Here is a 25,794-nt window from a genome sequence, read left to right as displayed (position 1 = left end):
ACAATATTTAGGTGGGTATTTGGTACTTGGGATAATCCTCTTATTTAAGTCAACAAATCTATATTGAGTTAGAAAGAGACACAAACAGAGGATTTCCTATCATTTTGTGTGAAAGATGTACATGAGCAAACAGGCAATTAATTATGGCACAGCATGGTAGAAACCAAGATGGCAAAGTAGCCCTTAAGAGGTAAACGTAAGAGAGAGCTCAGGGTTGCTGGACCTAAAACTCCTTAGAGGGTCATGTATGTATTTTATTTTATTCTAAGGCCTATGTCTAGCATATTGACTAACCAATAGAAAAGCAACCTACAGATATTTTGTAGTGCTAATCTGATTTATCAGGGAGTTGTTGTTGGTGGTTGTGGTGGTGCTGCTGCTGGTGGTGTGTATGTGTGTACAATTCATAGAAAATCAGAGCTTTTGAGTTATCAACATGGATAATTATTTATACATTTTTAAAGTTGTGTTATAAAAATCTAAAGGCCAGAAGAGAGGTATGGATTAACATGAATTTTGGAGTTGATAGAGATTAGAACCAGCATGTGGATAAGATTGTTCAGGGAGAGAGTATAAAATGAGGAGAAAAAAAAAAAAAAAGAAAGATATAGCACAGGTAATCCCAAAATTAACAGTTAGGTAACTATGAGAAAACCCTCAGAGCTGTGAAAGAAAATAGTGTCAAATAACTCAAAGAAGGAAAGTGTTTCCAAACAAGAGAGTTGTCAACCCGGTCAAGTGCCAAGTGAGGTCAAATGAAAAAAAATTTCAAAACATATTTAGGTTTGGAACTCAGAGGACCATATGTTACCTTGGAAACGGCTATTTCAGAGGAGTGATAGGCCTTTGAATTAGGAAGCAGAAGCCAGATTGTACTTGTCTAAGTAAAGAATGGCAGAGGAAGTTGGGGAGAGGAAGTTAAGAAGGTGCATATTGACATATATTTCAGAAAGTTTCTATTCAAAGGAAGGAGACAAAGGCTCTGGCATTGCAAGTGACCCAGATACAGATGAGAGAACTATTGCTTCAGATTTTCTTTCATGTGATATTTAAGTGGCTGCACAGAGCATTTCACACAGATTTAAGAACTTGCTGCCAGTAAAGGGAGGTCAATTAAACATTACAATAAATTACTAGAAATGATTTGTGGAATCACCTCTCCTCTAGGTTTATCTGTCCAAATTACTTGTTAAATCTGCCTGAGGGTAAGGAGATGAATCATCTAAACCCTGGAGACATACAGCTCTGCAGCACTATTATTCATTTTTTCCTACTTTAATTAGCCTTCTGAGTAACAACTTAGGCCAATATAACATTTTTCAGGTTTTTCTTCATTGTAAAAAGGATAAAATATGAGGAGAAAAAATAAGCACAGATGATATAAGGCTTTACCCCAATTTCCTTATCTACAAACACTTGCGGTGGAATTCTACTGATTTTCACATTCCATCCTTGCCATTGTTTTTGTTTGTTTCTATTGGACTTAAGTAATTACTTTCATTCTGTTAGTTCTTTTGTATGCTAATGAATGCAAATATAAATGAATTAAATCAACCAGAGAATGAATTAGATTAGAACTCATATGCTTCACCCCCACTTTTTATTTTGTTAAATATAACAATTTTTAAAACTGAAAACTCTCAAATGTAACTTTTTTTCTTTACTTTAAACTGGTGAACTACCTAATGCTCTCCTTTCTCCTGGCACCAGAAGTAGAGAATATGGTGGGCATTTGTGAGATCCTCTAGAGTCTCCTACTTTGGTAACCACATTTTAGTTACAAACAAACAAAAAAAATTGTTTTGGAAATCCTGTCATTTGCAACAACATGGATGGACCTTGAGGACATTATGCTAAGTATGATAAACCAGGTAGAGAGAGATAAATATTGTAAGATATTCTTATATGTGGAATCTAAAAAAGCCAAATTTTTAAATGGAAAGTAGAATGGTAGTAACCAGAAGCTGGGAGGTAGGAGAAGTTGGGGAGATGTTGTTCGAGAGCACAAACTTGCAACTAGTGCATAAATAAGTTCTGCAGGTGTAGCGATTATAGTCAACGATACTGTATGAGATTCTTCAAAGTTGCTAAGAGACTAGGTCTTAATTGTCCCAACAACAACAACAACAACAACAACAAAATAATAATTATGTGACATGATAGATGCATTAGCTAAATGCTAGGGTGGTAATCACATTGCAATATATAAATGTATTAGATAAACACTGTACATTTTAAACACAGTGTTATATGTCAATTGTATTTCAACAGAAAGCACATGTAATGTAGATAGTTATGTGAGAAAAAGCTGTTTTGAATTCTTTTTCCTTTATTATTTTATCAAGATGTCTTGCTGGCAAGATCACTTAAGGCTTTCTATATAACTGGATAGACAGAGTTCACACCTCCACCTGCCTGAGCAAAATTACAGATGTAGATTCAGTATCAACATCAAAACACAATACTCATACAATATGAAGACAGATTACCATTGCTTATTAATTCAATAAATTTCTCTAAACTGTTCTCTTGATAAATATAAGGGGCAATTAAAAGACAACCCCAAAAGAATAACCAAATGCCAGGTCTTAAGAAGGAACATAAAAAAAAAAAATTAAATAATAATAAAAAAGCTTAAAAAACATAAAAAAAAGAACAAAAAAGAAATGTGAGAAGAATCCTTAGCCTGGGAGGCCATATTCTACTGTTTCTCACTTTCACTTTCTGAAGAACTGCTTTGTTTCTGATCACATGTTTGTTTAATGAGGTGTCTGGCTTTAAATGAATTAATGAACCTTTGTCGAGCAAACTAGGCGGCACTTTTTTTTTTTCAATGGATAGCAAGCTGATTGTTGCTTCATTTCTACTGTAATGTCCTTCGAAAGCTTTATGCTACATATATTTGAGGTGATTGCGAATGAATGTTAAGAATGTTAGAATTTCTAGACCAGTCGTTTTTTAAGAAAATTTTTAAAGCAAATCAAATCAACGTTCTCAACATTTTTCTGTTTGAAAGGGAGAAGGAGTCCAAAATCTCCCTGCCCAACCTCCCTGCCCAATCTCCCTGCCCAACCCCGGGTTCTGCCCTGTCTCTCACACCTCAGAAGCCCCAGAGTCCTCTTGCTAGAACACACGTATTTCCCAAGACACATTTTGAAATTCATTGATCTAGTTAGTCTATTACCTTCTCACACTCTTTTCCTCTACTAACTTTGGTTATTTAATGGTTCATAATTACCTTTAACTGAATAACAATCAAAGAACATGATTGAAAACAAATTTTGTAGAAAACATATATAGCAGTCAGAAAACAGAAAACAGAAAATTATATTCCTTATCAATTTGCTGTGATTAACTAAATTGAACTCAATATATATATATATATATATATATATATATATATATATATATATACTTAATTCCCCCTCATAGCATCTGATGCAAAAGATGTTAAAGGGATGTGAATTTTCTTTCCCTTTTTCAAGTACAGCAAGGACTCTAGCGATGACCCAGATTTTCAAAAAGAAATCTTTTTCTGAGGTTACTATTTCTATAATAAGAATCATTTTGTGTGTTTCACCAACCAGAAGTATAAGTATTCCAAATCAGGACTGGAGAAAATGAAATTCAAAAGAATCCTCTGATGATGGAGCTTTTGAATCTGAAGCATCTTGATTGGGTGAGTTCATACCTTCTGAATTCCATTAATGTGACCCTGGAAATGTAATAAAATTTAAATTTATAATAGCTCCTTTTTACTGGTTAGCATGGCCTTATAAATAATAAACACCATGCATGGAGTCAGGCCAGCAAGCCATGGCTTTGCAGGTTGTGCAGTGCACAGTGCTGCCCTACTGAAAAGAAAGCCATTCATTGTAAACATGGCAGGTTTGTAGGTTGATTACAATTATTTTTCTGATGCATGAGAGTGAAATTCTACAAATCACAAAAGTATCTCAAAATAGGTGTTTAGTAACAGATATCTTCCTTTTGTCTCTAAAAATCCATTTTAGGCCCATCCCCACCTATCTCTATCCTCCTCCTTACCCAGACAAGTTGACTCGTTTCTTCTACAAAATAGAACCTTTCTGCCTTCTGGCTTCTTATTGGAGTTTAGCCAGTAGGGAGCTGGGAAGTGGGAAGGTCCAGGGAGAGTGAGTTCAGAGTAACTATTTTCTTTTCTCTTTTCTCTCATGGCAGCCATCCTCATGACTCTCTCTCCTAGGTTCCTGTGGTAAGTTACACACTTATCCCTTTGGGGCTGACTAGTAGACTGAAGGTATTTTTTCTGTCCTGTATCACCATAGCCACAAATTTATAAATAATGCCTTTGTAAATCAACATTCCTCATGTTGTTCTATTTTGAAGGTGCTATTTGTTTCTTATTGGTATCATGGCTATTGGAGTCCCTTCCTCACTCACGCACAGACAGTGCAGTGCTAGTGCTTGCTTGTGCTCGTGCTCTAAATTCAGGGCCTCTATGGTAAAAGTGTCAAAAAGTAGCCAAATTTTCCCTACTAGAGAAGAAAACAAATGAGAAATCTGAGAAAAAGAGAAATATTTATGAGGAATAGAACCCTCCAGAAAAGCTAGCACATATGCTTATGTTTGTATTCGATTTGGATAGAAATAAAAATTCTTAGACATTTCCTTTTACTGTGAAAAACACCACTCTAAATTTTAGAGCAACAAAAATCTTGACTTGAAGCCTATTTAAAGTGCTTAGCATTTAAAACGTAAATGTCAATCTAGATAGAAGTCTTAAAATGTCTTAGATTCTAACCACTAACACTTGGTTCCATTTTTTTTAGCAATTTACTTTTTCTCCCCTTTGGATAGATATTAGAAGATATTTAAGATGTCTTAAAAGATTTCAAATATCTTAAAATATTCAAATGTCTAAATAATATAAATATCTGAAAAGATTTCTAAGGTTATTCTAAAACATGCTTATGCTTCAGGTTCATGATTTATCAATTTAAACAGGACCTATTGATTCTCGATAATATTCGATTAGCTATTTAATAAAAACACACTTTCTTTCATCGCATGTTATAAAGATATACAATTGCTATTATGTTTTCTAGGTTTCTATAATTTATATTCTGTTATTTATCTATAACCATGTCCTCTGTGCTTTATCCATAGGTTAATTATATTACCATTTGGATGACCTGAACTCCTGTGTCGCTCCAGTGGCATAGGGGAGTAATAACGCAAAAGTGCCATTAGCATTTTATCTCAGTTCATTCCTGCCAATGCAGAAAAGAATTGCAGGTAAGAGATATTTAGAAAAAGATTTATTAAAGGTATTTTGTAGAAGCAACCTAAATGCCTATCAATAGACAATTAAATAAAGAAGTTATGGTTCATGTATAGAATGGAATATTACTTAGCCATTAAAAAATGAAATCCTACCATTTGCAATGACATGAATGGACCTAGAGGTTACTATGCTGAGTGAAATAAGTCAGACAAAAATAAATACCACATGATTTCACTTATATGCAGAATCTAAAGAACAAAGAGAACAAGCTAATCAAAAACAGACTCACAAATATAGAGGACAATCTGGTGATGGGCAGAGGGGAGGGACATTGGGAGGCTGGGAGAATAGGGTGAAGGGTTAAATAAGTACAAATTAGTAGTTGATAGTCACAGGGATGCAGAGCACAGCACAGGGAATGTGGTTAGCATTAATGTAATGGCTAGGTAGAGAACCAGAGGAGAGAAATTGCAATTAGGGGGATTATTTTATAAACTATATAAATGTCTAACCAATGTACTGTATACTTAAAACTAATACTAAAATAAAATTTAAAAAAGAAGATACATTTTAGAAGGAGATGGGCCATGCTAAGGAAAGCTGCTGCCCTGTGGAATTTGGGAAGTGAAAAGATAAAAGATAAGACAGAGCATGCTCCAAGGGAGGAACAAGTTTTCAGTGAAGAGAGTTGTAACAGCATAAAAGTGGGAAGGTCTGTATTATATTAGGGCCAAAATGGGTGGTTACAAAGGCGTTCCTATGTGATTGGCACATGAGGTCATTTTGATTGACATTTGGCTGCTATGAAACTCTTTGTCTAGTGCGCATGTGCTTAACCGGAGTTCTCCTACCAATGCAGTGTTCTTTGGGCAGTCTCTGGGCTGGATGCCTATTCTTTCGTTCCCTTGTCACTCATGTCTGACTAACTACCTAACAATTACAGAAACTGAAGACCAATAATAGCATTTTGGCATACAATACCGCAGAACCAAGTCGTGTGTGCGTGGGGGTTGGGGGAAGGAACAAATAATCTGAAACTACAAAATGTGTGTTACTAAAGGGAAAATATCCTCAGAATAAAGGTTAAATTGATTCTCTTTTCAGACAATCAATTTCTCAAAGTGTTGCTACATGAGTATGCTTGTTCCTTCCTCTTAAACCGTAAATTCACATATATATAATTTAAAATGAGAACTAAAAATAATTACACACTAATCCATATGTTACATATAAATACAGTATTATTTATGTTAAACTAGCAACGAATTTACTAAATCCTAGGAAAAACTGATAATGAGAGTTAAATCATGGCTTCAGGAAGGTTACCTTGGTAACAGTATGGCTTGGTTTCCATGGCTACAAATAATATAGCTGAGAGGCTCAAAGAATCACAATTTCCTTTGATTGGTAGATTCTCAAAAATGATGATTTGAAAAGTGATGGGATTATGAAATGGAAAAAATTTAAAATAATTTTCCTCATGAGAAACAAGACTTTAAATGTAACAATAGTAGATTGATGGTCAGACACAAAACAGGCCTTTGAAATTTAATGAAATCTCCCTTTGCACCTTCATAAAAAATTGGACAGACTATTTTAGTTTTAACAATATGAATCTACAAATCAAAATCATTATTCCTGATTAACTTACCAAAATGTTAGATTTTTGTATAAAAAACTTTAAATTTTTAGCTTTAAAATTTTAGTCAGCTTAAACTGTGAATGACAAAAAATTAAATATTTTTGATGTCTCTATATTGTCTTATGGGGTTTAGTAAGCATAAGAGGAGAAACGATGTAATAGAAATATAGTAATGAGGCCATTAAGAAATCTAGAGTTAGGGGATGTATCTAGCTGCATGTACTTAGGCATAATAATTTCATCCACAACTAGCTTTTCTTCTTGCTAAGTATCAGAACCTTCTATTAAAATAACACAGAAACTGAATAACTACCTAAGCTACTGGTTAGAAAATACTATAATACATAATTTTAAGAGTTCTTTATGTGCCTTGAATCCTATGATTTTAAATATTTTCTCCCAATTTGAAAAGCAAACTGAAGAGGTATGTAGACAATCTAGGAAAATATATGGACAAAAAGCTCCAGATACTTATCCCCTCCCTGCTGTGGTCAAGGCTCAAAGAAATCAAGAAATATGTCTACAATTCTTCATTTAGATTTTTCCAGCAGAAAAGATGTTTAAGGGAAACATAGAATGAACAATATTTCCCAGAATTAACTGTCTCTGGCTGGAAGGCAAAGCAGTCCAAAACAAAGAATTTAAAAAGCAAAGCTGATCCTCTGAGAGCAGGGAACGAGGTAGAGGTGAAATATGGGAGTTAACGGCCACAGTCTAGATACCTTGTTAGCACTCACTTAGACCCTTTACCATGCAGTACCCCAACCCCATTACTCTAACCACCACAATCAGTAGACTAGTCAATGTGAAGCAATAGTTTCCAGTTATGTTTCTGTTCTCGTGCTTGGGAGAATGTGGTAATGGCATCTGGAAGAAATGGCAAGAGAACTACATAGGCTAATCATCTTAGAAGTTAAAAAGAGAGCTAAGATTTCACTTTACTTTGGATCACAAAACAGAATCAGGATACAGAGCCAACGAGGACATCGAAACTGATATAAGATATTTCACAAAAATGGAAAAAAGAGTACAGAGACTAAACCCTCTAATTAAGATATCACAGAGCCCAGGATGAATTCTTCACTTGACCTTCATGGCCTCAGACTACATGGAAGTATTAGACTGTGAAAAACTAAGTTGTTATACTGGAGTTCTGTGAATTTTATATCAAGTTGGAAAAGAAAATCATGGAGGACGTATCCACTTGGTATGAAAGGAATTAGAAGGCCATGATAGAGATGGAAGAAAGAAAGAAGTGTGTTAGCACAGTAAAAATGCTATTGAAAGAAAAAAGGAAGAAATGAAGGAGAGAGAGATAAAAGAAAGGGAGGAAGGAAAGAAATCGGATGAAAGGGAGATAGAAAGAAATAATGACATAACAAAGTAAAATAAAAAATCATCTCTTAAAGAAAAAGTACCTAAGAAAATACAGTAAATGTTACTGTTTTTTCCCAAAGGAAAAAAATTAAAGAAAACATAAATCCAAGGTGTCAATTTATTAAATTTACAATGATAAAATAGCTGAAACAAACGAAAATACAGAGCTAAGGACAAATTGTAAGGTAAGAGATAAAGAGATGATCAAGAATGACCTACAAGATTTGGCCTAAATAACTGGAAACAGGGTTAAGAATTAGATGGGTAAAGCAGATTAACAGTTCAGTTTGAACTTGTTGAGTTGGAGGTGTTATTATACAAATAGAGAGTTGAGCTAGAGAGAGATTTTGGAGTAATCAACATATATATTATATTTAAAGCCATGAAATTAGACAAGATCACAAAGGAAGTGAATGTATAGAAAAAAGTAACTAAGAATTGGGACTTGGAGACTCTAAAATAAACTTTTGGAAGAAGAGGTGTCACCAACAAAACAGACTGAAGCATGATCAGTAAGAACCAAAAAATTTGATATGCTAGAAGCCTATTGGGAAAAATGTGTTAAGGAAGAAGGTATGGCCAACTGTGTCAAGTATTGCCAGTGTGTCAAGCAAAAGGAGAACCAAAAATTTGCCATTGGACTTATGAACATTGAAATTATTATTAACCCTAACGAAAGTTGTTTTTCATGGAATAGTTAAGGCAAACTCCAGAGAAACTATGGAAGGCAAGAAATCAGAAGCTGTAAATACAGAAATCTTTGAGTAGTTTGACTCCTAAGAGAAACAAAGTTGGTAGAGGAGTGTGTCAAGAAAAAAAAAAAGTGTAAAATGGAAGTTTATGAGAATGAAAGCTTGAGAATATAAGAGAGAGAAAGGAGAAATTACTGGTATAATGTCCTCGAGTGTGCAGGAGAGGGTCAGATGTAGTGTACACGTGAGGGGAGCAGAGTAGGTAAATCATCTATGAATACATGAAGGAAGGCAGCTATATACAGTTGTAGCTGTTGAAAGATGGGTAGATATGGCAGTGGGAGTTTTTGGAAGTCATCTTCTGGTTGTTTCCATTTTCTCACTGAAGTAGGATGCAAAATCATAAGCTGAGAAGAAGGATGGAATATTAGGCATTGGTGCTTGTTTAGAGAGAAAGTGTGAAATAGCCCATCTAGAAGAGTGGTTGAAATGGTAATCTGACAGCATTGAGAGCACATTTGATTTTGAGGTCATGAATCACTGATAAGCATTGTTTTGTGTGTTTTGTATATATTTTGATACAGGCCTGCAGTAGGAGAAGAGTTTGAATTAACAAGGATTTTTTTTTTTTGGCTAAATAAGTATATGAAATAGAAAATATGTATATTCAGGGTGCGATTATAAAAATTTTCCATGGAATCTAGGCTGAACAAGAGAATGAAGACATTAAGAGGGGCAAGTGATAGGCCTGGAGGCCTTGGTGCATCAAAATATTGTTTCAGTGGAAGTACCAAAGAGAGTTAGCTAAAAATAGAGAAAGGAAATAGATGATAGGATACATGAATTGGATATTATAGAAAGACTGCCGTTTTTAGTCACAAAAATATCTAAGATATACTTTTAAAAGGTATACCTTTTTTAAAAGTAAGCTGAGCTTGAATAAGAAACGAGATCACAGAAGGAAAGTAAAAGGATATGGCATAATTGAGATCATTTATGTGTATATTGCATTTTCTAAGAGTTAAGACAGAAGTGTTGAAACAGGAGACTGAAAACTAAAGTCTAAAATCATTGAGAAGTGAAAAGCAATGTCAATAGGTACCAAGAACTGATAAAGTTCGTTCTGTTCTTTTTTAAATAAATACTTTTGCTACTATCTATTCAGGTTAATGTGTGTACATCTTGTAGGTTATTTCTAATATCTGTATGTTATTCCACAGTGTGCATCCACCACATTATGCTTATCCATTGTCCCAGTTATGGACACCTAAGTTGCCTTCACCTCCTTACTACCACTATCATGACTGTCCCTTACAGACCCAGGGAAGAATTTTACCGTTGTATATACCTTCAGTATGTACCCAAATGCAGCCAAATTACTCTTTAGAGTGGCAGCCCTGACCTACACACCACATCGGTTAAAAATTAGAATGTTGCCAGGACCTAAGAATCCACTTGTTAGGTCCCTACCTATTCACATATTTACCTTTTCTGTCTAAAGGTTGGAATATCAATCTGACACTTTATTCAAACACCAACAACAAAATTATAGTTTTAGCAACTACTCATGACTTTGGTTTAGCCTATTTCAAACTGTTTAGAAGTAGAATCACTCTATACAAGTATTTTTCTATGACTTACTTCTATAATTCAGATCGTAAGAAATACCAATATTGCATTCATATAGTTGTAGTTTATTAATTTTCATTCATGTGTAGTATTTCATTATATAAAATTATGCTACCATGTGAATGGACATTTTGGTTGTGTTGGAAGAGATAATTGAGAAAACATGACCTCTGTTGACCCTCAAGTTGGACCCAGGCAATCCATGGTTCCTCACCTCTCTCTTTTGAATATGTGTTCTACTTGCCATTCCTGTGCTAGAAGCTGCCCCAAAGATACAACTTTATGATAAAAATATGAGTTTGAGACCATCTGGACAGTGTATGTGACTGAACCAAGTTAAGGACTCTACATAAGCATTAAGCTTCTGGTGAGTGGTACAGAGATCTAGTCCTCTTGTGGCCACCCAACACAAGCCTAGTAAGTAAGTTCCCTTGCTTTTAAAAAATGACCAACTACTTGTCTGGAGTGATCTGCCTCTTTTTTCAGTCTCTCTCTCCTTACTCTGTGTACAGAATGAACCAATAAGTTGTTTCCTATCTGGGGTTATAATGATAAATGCTTCTGTGAATATTCTTACATATTTCTCATAGTGAAGATGTGCAAATGTTTCTTTAGGGTATACACTAGAAGTGGAAATACTAGGTCCTTTAGTGTGAGTCTCTTCAAATATATAAAATAATGCCAAACTGATTAGAACATTTTTGTAGCAATACACATTCTCACCAGCAGTGTATAAGAGCTAATGCTCCATGCCCTGTCAACACTAGATATTGTCAGTCTTTTTAATTTTTGCCATTTTAGTAAATGTTTAATGATATCTCATTTAATTTTTCTCTGTTCACTATTAAAGCTGAGTGCAGTAAAGTTCTGTTTGTGTAAGAATTCATGTGGGCAGAAAATGTAAATATATATTCTCATTTTATAAATATAAGCATGTTTTTTGCTTTGAAAATATATACATGAGAGTTATCAGTAATTATTTTGGAAGAAAAAAACTAGTGTGAGGGAAAAGGGTCTTTTAATTTTCATTTATTATTTCCAGTATAATTTCAATTTGTTTTATATGTCAATGTGTTACTTTTGTTTAAAAAAAAGAATGAAAAATTAAAGGTCAAACTTATTTTAAAGCACATACACGCATATATATAAAAGAGAACATAAGACTAACAAACGACTTGTAATCTGTCACCAGCCAAATCTTTTGCTGGATAAATACTAGGTTTTACACATCCAATACAGTAACCTCTAGCCACATGTACATAGTGAACACCTGAAAACTGGCTAGTGCCACATGTCGAAATTATAATATGTTTGATGTAGTTGGTTAAATAAAATATACTATTTAAATTAATTTCACTTGATTCTTTTTATATCTTCATGTGGCTCCTAGATAATTTCAAGTTTCATCTAGTTAAAATACATTTCTATTGACAACAGAGCACCAGAATCTATTTAGTAATAAGAAAAACATGACTAAGGAGATTTCAAAAGATAAAAATAAAAATTAGACTTCTTTTTAAGTAAATGCAGAATTATTTCTAGTTATGGCAAAAACAATAGCATATGTGTATATATCTTATTCAAATAACAACTGAATATAATTCGAAGTCAGGAGCAACATCATAATTCTCATCCATTTTTCACTGTGCATACGTTTGCTTATAAACAAAATAATCAAAGGAAGAAGGTCCAAACAAAAAACAATGTTTTGGGTGACATCTTTTCCATTATTCTTTCAGTTAACATTTCACCAATGCCTACAATGTGTCAGGACCTGCATTAGGGAACAATGAGGAAAACAACGTACACAAATAACAAAAACAGGCTTTCCTTTTCCACTCTCATTCAGTGAAGCACCACTCTCCATGGCATATAGGACACATCCTACTCTTTTACCATTATTTAGCAAGGCATGCATTAAAATGCAATAACATTTTCTGGATGATCTAGCCTAGAAATAGCACCAGAAGAAAACACTGAACATGCACTATTAAACTTAAATTAACTCTACTGTACTTCATCTATATGTTTAATGTATATTTGTTATAATAATTATCTCAATTTGGGTGGAACTTTGCTTGGGGAAACCTATTTTCAATAATGGAAATATGAAGAAAATGTGCTGCAGAAAACAACTGGTATACCTCTAGCTGGCACTGAATTGCAGCTGTACTAGCTGTGCGTGATATGGCTGCTGTCAATGAAGGCAATTGTATGCAGAGTACTGCTGGGCTGTCAGCTGCAGCTACCAGCGGGCTTGTTGCAGTATTTTGGTGATGTGGATACGGGCAGATGTTGGGAAGACAAAGTAACCACACTGAGAAAAGCAAAAGAACCAAGGCATAGGGTAAGTATATTTAAAATAATAGTAGAAATAGAGATTTTCAAAATTTAAAGTAGTCCTTAGTAGGAAACACTGAGGTCTCTAAAGATTTTTCATGTCTTAATTCTCCTTCTCAATCTACTTGGTAACTCCAGTCTCTCTCTCTCTCTCTCTCTCTCTCTCTCTCTCTCTCTCTCTCTCTCTCTCTCTCTCTCTCTCTCTGTCTCTCTCTGTCTCTCTCTCTCTTTCTCTTCTTCTCTTCATTCCTCCCCCGCTCTGCTGTCTCTCCCTCTTTCTCTCTCAGACACCCACATAAGCATATACCCTGAAGGATGGCTAAATAAATAGTGTTAATATGCCATGTGTCTGTAGAGTACAGTTTTCTGCTCATAATTTCTGTCTCTTTTTCTAGTAAGCAGAAACCAGAACCTCTCAGAATATTCTCTTTACTTTTAGACTCTTTAAAGAAAAATACTTTAAGAATTATTAAAAATTTACATTGTGCAAAAGAGATCTGGCAAATACCAGAAGAAAGAGCACAATAAAAACAGATTACTTCAAAGAACTCCATTCAACTTAACCTTACCGAAAGAAAATGTATAAGGATGAAAATTAATAAAAGGACTTCTATACACAAACTAAACTTTTGTTTCTGCCTTGGACTTTACAATCTATTATAAGATATCATTTGTCTCCTGGAGTCTGTGGACTCTAAATTAGAAGTCTTTTCCATATCGTCTTGGTGAATGTGGACCCCTCTAGATAATTTGCTCCAGAACCAGCTTTCTCTTAGTTTCACACAGGTTCTTCTCTGTATCCAGGATTCTTTTCCTTTTTTCCTAGTCTTTTGGATCAATATCTTTTTAAGTATGCAGAAAGAAAGGGGGTAAGAAATCCATCTCTTATTAACAGCTAAGAATCATGATCCAGTTTACTGTTCTTTCATTATTTAAGAAAGAATATCTTATTATTATTTTCCTTTTTTAAAGGAACAGAGGAAAGGAAAATTAGACATCTATGTGTGAAACAAAGAATTACTCATTTGAATGATACAGTATTGATTCTAATTAGTTTTGTTTTACAGAAAGAGAATGACTTACATTATTTTATCTTCAGGAGGTGGCAACTTAATCTTAATTTTAAGAAAATAAAAAGCACAAAGCACATTGCATTCTTGTATTGTGATACTCCACTGGAGCACATGTTCCCTCAGGGTGGAGGTCATATTATTACATTTTAGTATACACTCTAATGCTATACACATAGTTAAAAGTTAGTAAATGTTTATTGAATGAACAAATGAAGCATTATATTCAAATGGAAGTTTGAATAAAATAGTGAAGACATGTACTTTTATAGTTTGTTTGCAAAGTGTGATAAATGCCACCTAAGTAAGAGTTGCACATCTCCAAAGAAGAAACATCCAAGTTTACATTAAGGGATTGGATATTTCATATCTGATAATGTAGTTATATATCAAATGACTAAACAAACATTTATAAAAAACAATATTTCTTTCCATATTTGTTTTATTTCCTTTTTAAATGTATTTATACAGGCCTTGCCTTGTTCCACAATGAATTTAGAATGGGAAATTATAAATCCAGGGATAAGATTTATGCATAGAAATGCATGCCTTAAGTGCTACATGGTTGCATGGTGCACATTTTAGCAGATCATGCCATGAGGCTCACTGAATGAAAAGAGCTGTTTTATCACTAAATTATAATCCATTTACAAATGATTTCCCACCTGTAGCTATTATTTTTATTACCAGTTATTTATAAAATAAAATTTGCTGTTAGCTATTCTCACATAATACGGTATGATAAGAACAGCTGAAAACATAAATACACATAAAGGTGTTTACATTACTCAGATAATAACATAATTAAGACCTCTGGATGCTGCCTTCTCATAAATTAATTTTTGGGAGTCCTCTAGTTAATTTCCCACTCTACTGACCAAGCAAGTTTTGAAAGGGGTATGTAGAAAAGAAAATGCTTCTCCATTACTACTACCTGTGAATTGTTTACAAGGACATTGGAGATCTATTCAGTGATACTTAGTAAAAACAAAGATCTTTTTGTTCTATAAGCTGGCATTTTTATTTCTAGATATATAAACCTTCAAAGGATATGTGCATAAGAACCATTGCCTTTTATCATTGAAACACTCTAAATGCCCATTAAAAAGGCAATGGCCAAAAACAGTATTTATTATAGCCATAAAATGTAATAACATGCAGTGGCTAAAAGCAAATGTAATGTTATGAATTATTATAAATTTTTTTAAAAAATGTAATTTCAAATGAATGAAATGTAATTTAGAATTATGCCCAAATAATTTTATATAAATCAAGAAAAATAAATAATTCTCATTTCATATACATATATTTGATCATATATTTACATATTTATGTATATATATTTTATAGAAACACCTAATTTTATAGTAAAACTGAAGGCAGAATGACCATAAAGTAAATTAAATATCCCTAAAGCTAGTTAATCTCCATCTTTGGTCTTTGGTCCTGCCCCAGACCTGTAGGCTAATATCTCACTCTATTCCTAATCCTTTCCCCAGAAGATGCCATCTGGAACATATTGCTGTTATTTTATTTCATAACAAGTAGCATTTCTGTCATGATATAGATTTAAATAAATTGCCAGTCTCTCCTTTTGTACTGAAAGGGACAATTTTGGTGAGTCTTTTCAGTCATGAAAATTTAAGTCAAATATCTAACTGTTAAATAATTAAATAATAAGGAAATTTCTGAACAATGATGTAATATTGAATGGACAGGCCTTCAGAAATAGTTCTGATATGTCCTGCAAAAAGGCCATGGGCAGGGAGTGATTGTAGTGAGATTATGATATAATTTTTTTTTTTCATTTTCTCTTGGCTAAAACTATAGATAGTGAGCATATAGAGGCCTTTCTTTTAGGAGGGACAAGGACAGGCAAAGCTGAACATCCTGAGTAGATGAGCACGTTAAGCAGCAGAGAAGCAGAGCAGAGGCTCAGGAGAGAGAGGTCTAGCTGAGGATTTCCTGGGAAGGGGCAGGTGCATTGACATATGTGTGCCAATGTTCATTTTTAAGTCTCCTTTTTTGTACTCCATTCCCATTAAGTTATCCTCAACCCTTGGGTTATGTCTGTAAGATACACCTAACTTGTATTGCTATATTCCCTGGAATCAAGTGAGCAGACCAGAAAATTGCAGACTGTTGTCAAAATGAAACTGATACTGATGCTGCTTGAAAAAGTCAAGGACTTCATAGCGCAAAGCTGAGGATGGTGTGATCATTTTGAGTATAAAATGGTGACCCTGGTTCTTCTACGGAGGCAGCCAGTGTTAGGAGAAAACTGTGAGTACTATGAAGGTGAAGGTGAAGGTGAAGGTGAAGGTGAAGGTGAAGGTGAAGGTGAAGGTGAAGAGCAACAGCAACAGCAGCAGGAGAGGAAGGGAGGCCAGCTTTATCACCTGGCTTCATGAACGCTCACTAATGTGACACTTAAATGTTGAAGAGGTCCATTGAGGAGGGGTTGCAAGCCTCTCCTTGAGAAAGGCTGGCCAATTGGAGTGGAGAAAAGAAGAGACAAGACCTCAGTTTGGTATCCGTTGGTGCTTTAAAAAAAAAAAAAAAAAAAACAATGCTGGTAATGTCTTTGGCAGGGCAGAGGGGGAAAGCATAAAGGAAGAAAAGGACAGTGTCTACACTTGACCAAGTTAGCTGGCCTAGAAAGTCTTGGTTGCAGATTAAATACTTAAAACTTCCAACAATCAGTCATATGGCCAATCCAAATACATAGACCGTTGGCCTTGTATAACCCAAAATATGTTAATTCACTAGATTTTTATTTTTTATTTCGAAATTGGCACTCTATAGAAAGTCAAAATTATCTGGATAATTATGATCATAATTTAAAATATCAGATTTGATAGCATCAATTAGCTTTGTTTCTTTAAAGTGTTTCCAAATGCCCATAACGAATATTAAGAAATTTAGGAAACATGCAACTTAATTTAAAAAGTACTAATTATATTTATACACCTTTTCTGCAAAATGACAATTAAATTAATTGCAGCTCTTTTTACTTCCAAACATTTCAAAACAAAACAATAAGAAGAAACATCTCTTTGCCAAACAAGAACCTAAACTTTTCACTATCTACAACCTGTGAGACTGAATTTATAATTTTTCATCACTCTGTATGCCTACTCAGGCCACTTAACTATTTTAAGGAGCAGGCAGTGCTGCTGATAATGCAGTTTATCTTGCAAGTTCAATCTTTGCAAATCATGCCACCCAGGGCAATTGACTTAGTGATCAAAATCTCCATGGTCACCTGGTAAGTTGCATTTAGAAAAGTTCACTTTCTAGTTATGGTTACAGTGCTTTCTTTTTCTCTCTCTGTTTGCAAGGCATTTAAATATCATCTATATGTTTCAATTAACTGCAAGGTTACTGATGGTTTGTATTTTCAAAGGCTCTGATTCATCAAATTCAATTAAAAATGAAAACAAAGATTTATTTATGTACATACACAGTAGGAAATACATCCTCTTTTCATTTGTTTGTTTTTGGGTGAGAAAATGGGTAGAAACCTCAAGAGAAAAATTAGAAAGTTAAATATTTTCAAAATATAAAAAATTGTATTTAGAACTCGGACACACGATATAATATTTTATTACAGACACTGGTACAGGAGATTTCTAGAAACTATAAAAATAGAATATTTCTAATGTAATAGTGAATGCAAAGTATATATTTCAAGAAATACAAAAACAGCTCTGTGGAAAAAAGACGAGTGTTGTATATTTTCCTTTCTAGTTTTTATTATTTTTAAATTGTTCCTTTGGCCACCAAGTGATATGATGGTTTCTGAGTATTGTTTACCTTTGGTGATAGCTTTGTCTTTCCCTGTTGTCTTCAGTGATAAAATACAGCACTCTGCAAAGTGAACAAGACACTCCCTTCCTCTGTTAGTAAGCTGACACGAAGTAGATAGACAGTTTCTGAAGTTTTACGCATGCCGTGTTTCTCTCCTGGCTGAGACAAGAAACGCTTTTTCTTTTAACCTGGCTGCCTTTGAAAAATTGACTCAGATATCATCATGGCCTCTACAGGTAAGAGTAAATATAGCCAGTTAGTATTTTTTTATTTATGTTATGACTAAAAATTAGAGTTGTACTGGTGTTACAATCAGTGAGATTGGTACTTTAAAATCTGTCGTTTGTCGCTTTTGAATATTGGAATTTCTAAATTTTAACTCCAAGGGAGTGTACTGAATTAAACTTAAATTTAATTCAATGGTAACAATGTTTTAGTTACCATGAATGTAAACATGGTAAATTAATTTAAAAAGCTGCATAGCAAAATTTTTATTGAGAATATTTAACACCAAACACTGTGGACAGATTGACCTTCCAAGTTTAAAGGGATTTGAAGAAGCTTTTCACACATAAGTTAAAAAGCATTAACAGTTCAGTATTTTTTAATTTCCCATTCGTTGTTTAAAATGTGTGATACAGTAATTTATTATAATTATTTCAACATGTGTTATTGGTAAATCTTAATAAATTTAATGGATAGAAGTAAATATTTCTAAACTTTGAAATGAAATTTTTTCAAAATTTTTGATAGTAAAATATATATATATTTATAAGCAAACAGGAAATAACTAATTTAAACAATCAGATTAATTAGGTATTATTGGGGAGGCTGGTGAGTTTTTCCTTAAATCCCTAAAACTGTATAAATATCATTAGTGCCATCTTACTTTAAAGAACTTCTCAAAAGACAAGAGATGTGGTTGATGTTTAAGGTAAAGAGTTTCAATCTCACTAAAAGCACATGTGAAATTATAGAAATAAATGAAATTATAATGAGTTTTCATGCCATTATCAGGACAAGCCATTAAACTTTATAATAAAAAGTTTCACCATAAGGAATTATGATAAGTATAATTGGGGGAAACCTAACCTAATTAAAATAGTATAATAGAGTCCACCAGTTTAAAATATCCTGAATTAAATTAATGATCAATTCAATGACACATGTATGTTTATTTGCTTATTTTATCAAAATACACTTTGGATGTTATTTAATATAGGACAAACAGGTAATCTTTTCAGTTTTCATCAACATTTAATGTATACCAGTCCCTGAGTATCAGTGGGAAAGCTTACACAAATTATAAAATACAAACGTGAGACATCAAAATCATAAATTTTAATACATGTGTGGTTCATTTTTATACTGGAGACAAAAAAATCTTGACAAGCTTTTTCTTTCATTTAAGACTGACACTAACAGTTCAAAACATTTCATCACTTTATAAAATAGGAATTACAGCAACAACTATAGCCTGTAAGGTAAAGAGTTGCAGAGTACATAAAATATTTACAAGTTAGTTATACATTTTTAAAAGAGTAGATAGAAATTCAAAGCCGATGGAAATTCAAAGGACTTCCTTCTTTATCTGGTGGTCTGAGTCTTTGAAGAAACTTGTGACTAGAAAGCAATCTGATCAAAATATGATTAATCTACCAAAAAAAGCAGTGATGTTCAGTAATAAGGATTAATCTTAGAGGTAAAACTTTAGGTGGAACACTAACACTCCTTCTGAAACCTACTCAAAATAACACATGAAGTAGGTAAAACACCTTTTAGAGCATCTATACTACTTTTTTTAAAAAAAGTGAAAATGGAGCTTCTTTTTGAATTAAAAATCAGGTTTTAGGGGGCAAGGCAATTATCATGGTATTTACTTAAGTATTTTTGTGGATAGTTTTCTTTAGATATGTTTAAAGACATTATTTATAACATCATTAATGTTCTCTGGCCCATGAAACTATATTGGCAATGACCATTTTCCCAGAGAATACAAGCTTATTGGACATTTCAGCATTTTGTAGGCAGTTAAATCGCCACCACTAACCCATAGGACAGCCTGAAAACCGGATGCCATTAGAACTGAAAAAATAGTTATGTGATCTGGAGTCACCTGGTTTAGTGTAAATAAACACAATTTAAGAACAAGTTGGTCTCAAGCTTTATTTTAAATTTAAGAAAAACAGTTTTCAGAATGATCTAAACTGAACAAGAGCTATCTCTAAAGGCTGCTCCAATGTGAACTGAAATCCCAAAAGAGAAAACAAGTGATCCCAGAATGGTGATCCCAACATTCTCTGCCTACTAAGGCTACTCATGAATAAAAACTTTGGATATGACCTGTTCTTGGTTCCAAATGCATTGATGCCTCTGGACATACTATGAGGTCTAAGGACATAAAGACCTGGGGCAGGAATGTAGAGCTACTTGCCAGACATATTTTAAAGACATATGAATGGGAAGGACAAAGAAAATGGTTTTGGTTTACTATAAGAAGTAGACGTAGGCTACAAAATAAAATTGGAATAATCTGCTAATCTTTTTAATAATAAAATTGACAATGAGAATCTAATAATCTTCTACAAGCTATCATTAGAAATAACATGATTCCTACACATATATTTTTTAATTGAAGGATAACATGTGAACAGTTAAGTGCATAATGAGCACTCAACTTAAGCTCTCTGACTTTTAAATAGGAGTACACTTGTGTAACCACCACCTCGATAGAGATATAGAACATTTCTGTATAGAAACTTCATAAAGATTCATTTTCAGTCAATAGCCATTCACTTGCACTCCCAAGAACTATTCTGAATTTTATCACTATGAACTAGTTTTGCTAGATTATGATTTTGCCTCTGTTTCTCGGAAAGACAATGACAACAGTGCTTTTGGCACTAATGATGAAGAAAGGATGTTTGTTGCCTATTATTATTTTCCAGTTGTTATTGCTATATTGGCCATTATCTTCCCTCCCAAATCTGACATAGTGTTACATAACCTTTCTCTCAAGTTACCACTTGAGGTCCCATTCAGGCATCTTCTCAAGAGCAAAGGAGTTCTAAAACCTTCATACTCTGTGTCTGCCTGGATCTGAGAGAAGTTCAGGATGAGTTCCTTGTGGGAAGAAAAATACTGTAATGTTATCAGTATGGAGCTCTATTTTAGTAGGGCCAAATGACAAGTTTGTTTCCATATGGTTCTAAACCCTAATCCCTATCCTTTTTCAAATGTCACAGACAAGTACAAACAGAGATCCATTCTCATTTATTCCTACTACCTGAAGGTTAAATAAATGAATCACCTCGCTATTGTTCCTCATTGACACCACATCTACACACAACCTAATGAGCCTATCATTACTAAAAAGAGTTTATGTCAGTGTCCAGGGGGCCATTCTTTTGATGCCTATATTCCTTTATCAGTTTTTGTTTTGTTTTGTTTTGTTTTTTATCCCTCTCCAAGTGCTCATCCTGGTTAAACTTGAATTCTCTAAGCAGTGGGGAACTTTCTGTCTAAAAAGACAACTCAGGCCTTTTCCAAATTTATTTTTTAGAGATTTAAAAGATTCAGAAAAATACCGCCCCCAACACAGATACGCAACTTACACGAATTTGAGTGTCAGTGCTGAAGAAAGATGATTCTGATCTATTGTGAAATATATAAATGTCGCTCTAACTTTAGTATATGTACAATGACTTATTCAAATCTTTGTGCAACTGTTACAGATTTCCTTCTTATAGTAAACCAGAACCATTTTCTTTGTCCTTCCCATTCATATGTCTTTAAAATAGTCTGAATTATTTCTCTTTATCACTTCTCTAATATTTGAAAATATCTGTCATGAAACTTGATCCACACCTACACTCATTCCAAAACTGCATATTGTTAATAAACAAATGAATGCACATGTGATAACTCCAATAATTAATGTATTAATAAAGATGAGGAGTAAAAACACTAATAATCTTTGAAAAAAATTGTTATATATTGAGGGAGGTATCCAAATGGCGGTCATGTGAAAAGAAAAAGGAAAAAATTAAACCATTAGTTCTAAAAGTATATTGTCAGACCAGCAGCATTAGCTTACCTGAGAACTTATTAGAAATGCAATTTCACAAGCCACACCTCCCACTTCCAACTACTGAATCAGAAACTCTGGAGTGAGGCCCGGCAATCTTGTTTTAACAAGCCCTACAGGTGGTTCTGGGGCAGGCTAAAAGATGAGAACCACTGAATTAAACCTAGCCATATCAGTATGATTCATAAGGGCACAAAACATTCTTGGAAATTACGAGGCACCTTCATAATATTTGGAGAAGGGAGAATATGACATGAAAGTCGTAATTATGATTTAGAACCTACATCTAAGGTTATCCTTTTATGAGTAGAAACTAGTTTATTTTACCATTTGTTTCCTTCTGTAGTTTATAATTTTTTATCTCTTTAAAGAGACGTTTTACAGGTATTCAAAAATATGTATATTTTCTAAAAAAAAATCATGTATTTTGCCCAAATTACCTTATTTTCTCTCACATCTACTACTAGCAGTCTTGCACCTTCCTTTTTCTCTGTTTTAGGGGTCAAATGGTGGTGAAGATGAGTAGGGAAAAATGAGAAAAAAAAAGTCAGCAGGAAGGAATCTACCCTCTGAATTAAGAAATAACAAATATTATAAGCAAAACTATATGAAATTTCCTAAATTTAAATATGGGCTAGGATTTTCACTCTTTTGCAGATGCACAGAACCAAAGAAGTAGAAGTCTCCTTGGTTTTCTTCCTGGAGCCCCAGATCCAGACCACCGCCTTTGCATCTCACCTTCTGGGCCAGAGAACCAAGTGTGGCAGCCAAGTCTCCCTCTGCCAGGCAGCCTCCCTCCGGGTCTAGAATATTTAAGTCAGGTGCTTTTATTTCTCTATTTCTACAAATGTTTTTTCCCTTAAAGTAAATTCAAACTTGGTTTTTGCTTTTCATCGAAGGTTGTAGGACTTCAACGAATAACTTACTGAAGTGAGAAAAGCATTATAAACTATGAAATTATAATTTTTTATTTTATTTATTTTTATTTTGGAGGAAGAAATGTGTTTACTATTATTACTATGTCTGGTTTCCTTATTTATTTGATGGAGTTATGAGGCTAAAAATTTTTGATCGAGCTATTTAGTGTAAAACCTAGTCCCTTTCATTCAAACATTCCATAACCCAACTGTCAAGACAAAAAAAAAAAATGTTTACTAAAGGTGCAAGGATGTGTGGTAAAGCCAGATAAGCACACAATTGTAATGTGTGCAGGTGTATAGAGGAGAAAACAATTGTTAATACTCAGTGAGAGACTTCTGCAATGAGGTGAGAGTTCAGTGTCTTCAAATGAATCTTAAAAAGTTGATGGAAATCCATGGGAAAGCAAACTACCAAGTCAATATATTGTCTTTGATATGGTTGTGTCTCCAGGCCAATTTGCTTAAAGGATCATATTATTGTGCTAGTCTCTAGTCTAGTCATTGGAGAGTAAGCAGTGATTCAAGCCTTGCAATAAGTGAATCAAGAAATATCATCATCTCAAATATCAGGCACATGAATAGCAATTATATTTGTATATATTATTGTTGCTTTGGTATTTTATCCTACAAAAGACTGGAAATAAACTTACACCAATATTGAGATGTCAGCACATCTGCTGCAATTTTCAGCTTGTTTGGCACTATTTCAAACTATAAAGTCTTTCTCCTTTATCAAAATCAAATCTCTGTGTTAATTCCCTTAAGGTACAAGAGATTTCTGTTATGCCTGATAGGGTTTAAGCTGCATGCAGCATATGTTCCTGGGAAAATGTTTATAATTGCAGATGCCTTCTCCAGTAACCCACTGGCAGACAAATGTACTTTAGAGACTGGGGAGCATGGGGAGATATGCAAAAGAGCTGGGAAAGCTAACCTACCATCTTCCATCTGCAGAAAGGATCAGCTGTAATAGCTGACTAGAGTTGATTAACTGCTGCAAGCTGTTTGGGAACATTGTCTGACAAGGTTTTGCCAAGTATAAAAGTGATATACCAGTGCCAGAGGGCTGAGGTTTGATGATCACATATGGTCATCACATATTCTTCTTCCATCCATGAATGATGACACACCCAGAGCCAGATGCTTGACATGAATATATTTTTTTCACATTCAACAAACAGAGATATGAACTCATTGGCTTCAATTCTAACATCAAGTCAATTTTCCCCAAATGTACTTTTGGTAATCTTCAGAAAACAAAATAGGCTATAAATTGGTGAATATTTTACTTCAAAAGTAAAGATAATATATTCAATAGTTCACTTTATATAAAAGAATACTTATTTGCTTTAAAGCAGTGTATATATAACAGGAAGAATGATCATTTAAATATTTTGCCACAAAATCTGTAAGAGACATACATAAAATTAATTTTTTATGCATCATTAGCTTAAAACCACAAGATTAAGTAAAATGACAAACTTTTGGAAATAGTACATTCTTCAATAAATAAATAAGAAAATATACAAAAATATATAAATACTTCTAAATTAAAAAAAGTAAACATTTTAAAATTCATTTATTCTCTTTTAATAAAGTCCACCCAATGATTATTGAAAATCCTGTTTTCATTTTCAAACAATTTATAAATAATTCCTATATATGTATGTAAATATATGTATACAATTTATATATGTGTACTTGTATATGTTGTTCATGTAAATTAAATCTAAAAATAATGCTAATAGCTTCTCTTTCCAAGATTGGATTAACATGTTCATAATAGTCAATAACATTTTGATGAAGTTTAAAGTTTAAACTTTCCAACAATTTCCAGTCCTTAAATTAATAGCAAAGGATGGAAAAGGCTCATTTGGACTATGGTTTATAAGGGGCCTAGGACTACTTAGAGAAACCAAAAACAAAACCCTCAAATGCATAAGGTTTTCCCAGAGAGACAGAGCAAATCTGATTAAATCAAATTTTATTACATAGACTGCATCAATACAAAAGTAGAGGAAATAGGGAGAAAGGTACTCAGAAGTTTTACAGTGTCAATTAAGACTTGTTTCTCCCCGTTTCTAAGATTAGCTTAGTACAACAGAGAGGAAAACATATCAAAACTGGCTACAGTATGACCTGGGTTCAAGTGCCAGCTTCTCTATTTACAAATTCTACAATCTTGGGCAAATTACTTAATTTCTCTGGGATTGTTTCCCTACATGTAAAACATAATGCTATCTATCTCTCTGAGTTTTTGTGAGAATTAAATTAGATACTATGTCAAAATATCTAGCACAATGACTACCTCAGAGTTGTCCATAAATGAACAACTGTTATTATTAGATATTAGAGAGATATGATTTCCCTTTTCATTGTGAAATGGATCTCAATGGATAGCCTCTCAATTCCAAGACTAAAAATTGATGTATGCTACTAATATGCAAAATTTCTAAACTCAAACTTTAGTTTTCCCCTCATAGTTCTCCATCCCTCAGTTAGTCCTCCATACATCCATTGCTAAACCATTATGAAAATCCTTTCGAGGCTTATGTCTTCTCTTGCCACAACCTGTCATTTTTCTCAAAGAGAACAAAATTAACAACAGTACACTTACAAAGACTGATTCTAATTTTTAAAAATTTTGCCTTAGTTGTTAAAACAGGTTTTAGAATATCTTAAGTCATAAATTATTTTTGAAAAAATATTTTTGTGAGTTTAAAAAAAGGGCATGTGTAGTTCTTTATCAATAATGAGATTTGAATAGAGTAAATGATATTAGTTTTACCTCTACCTCAGGATATACAAGGAGAATGAAGAAAATAATGTAGCTTCAAATTTTCTGGTTTGCGGTGTCCAATCAATACCATATATTAGTAATGACTACTTCAGTTTAACTGTTTCAAGTTAGTTTATTAATACAAAGAGAGACTAAAAACACACAAATTTAAAGGTAAAATA

At 33.5% G+C, this 25,794-nt stretch overlaps 1 protein-coding gene across 1 annotated transcript in view; it reads left to right on the top strand.

The window, feature by feature from the left end:
* Positions 1-17,949: 17,949 nt before the first annotated feature.
* The window catches only part of PLSCR5 (phospholipid scramblase family member 5), a 32,103-nt gene continuing 24,258 nt past the window's right edge, over positions 17,950-25,794 (top strand). The window contains exons 1-2 of the mRNA XM_016166228.2: positions 17,950-18,062; positions 22,571-22,734. Of these exons, the coding sequence (XP_016021714.1) occupies positions 18,050-18,062; positions 22,571-22,734 (177 nt within the window). The 5' untranslated portion in view covers positions 17,950-18,049. The remainder of the gene's footprint in view (positions 18,063-22,570; positions 22,735-25,794) is intronic.

Source organism: Rousettus aegyptiacus, unplaced genomic scaffold (genome assembly GCF_014176215.1).
Source record: "Rousettus aegyptiacus isolate mRouAeg1 unplaced genomic scaffold, mRouAeg1.p scaffold_m13_p_4, whole genome shotgun sequence".
Taxonomy (NCBI): domain Eukaryota; kingdom Metazoa; phylum Chordata; class Mammalia; order Chiroptera; family Pteropodidae; genus Rousettus; species Rousettus aegyptiacus.
This window is presented reverse-complemented; position numbering and strand designations above follow the sequence as displayed.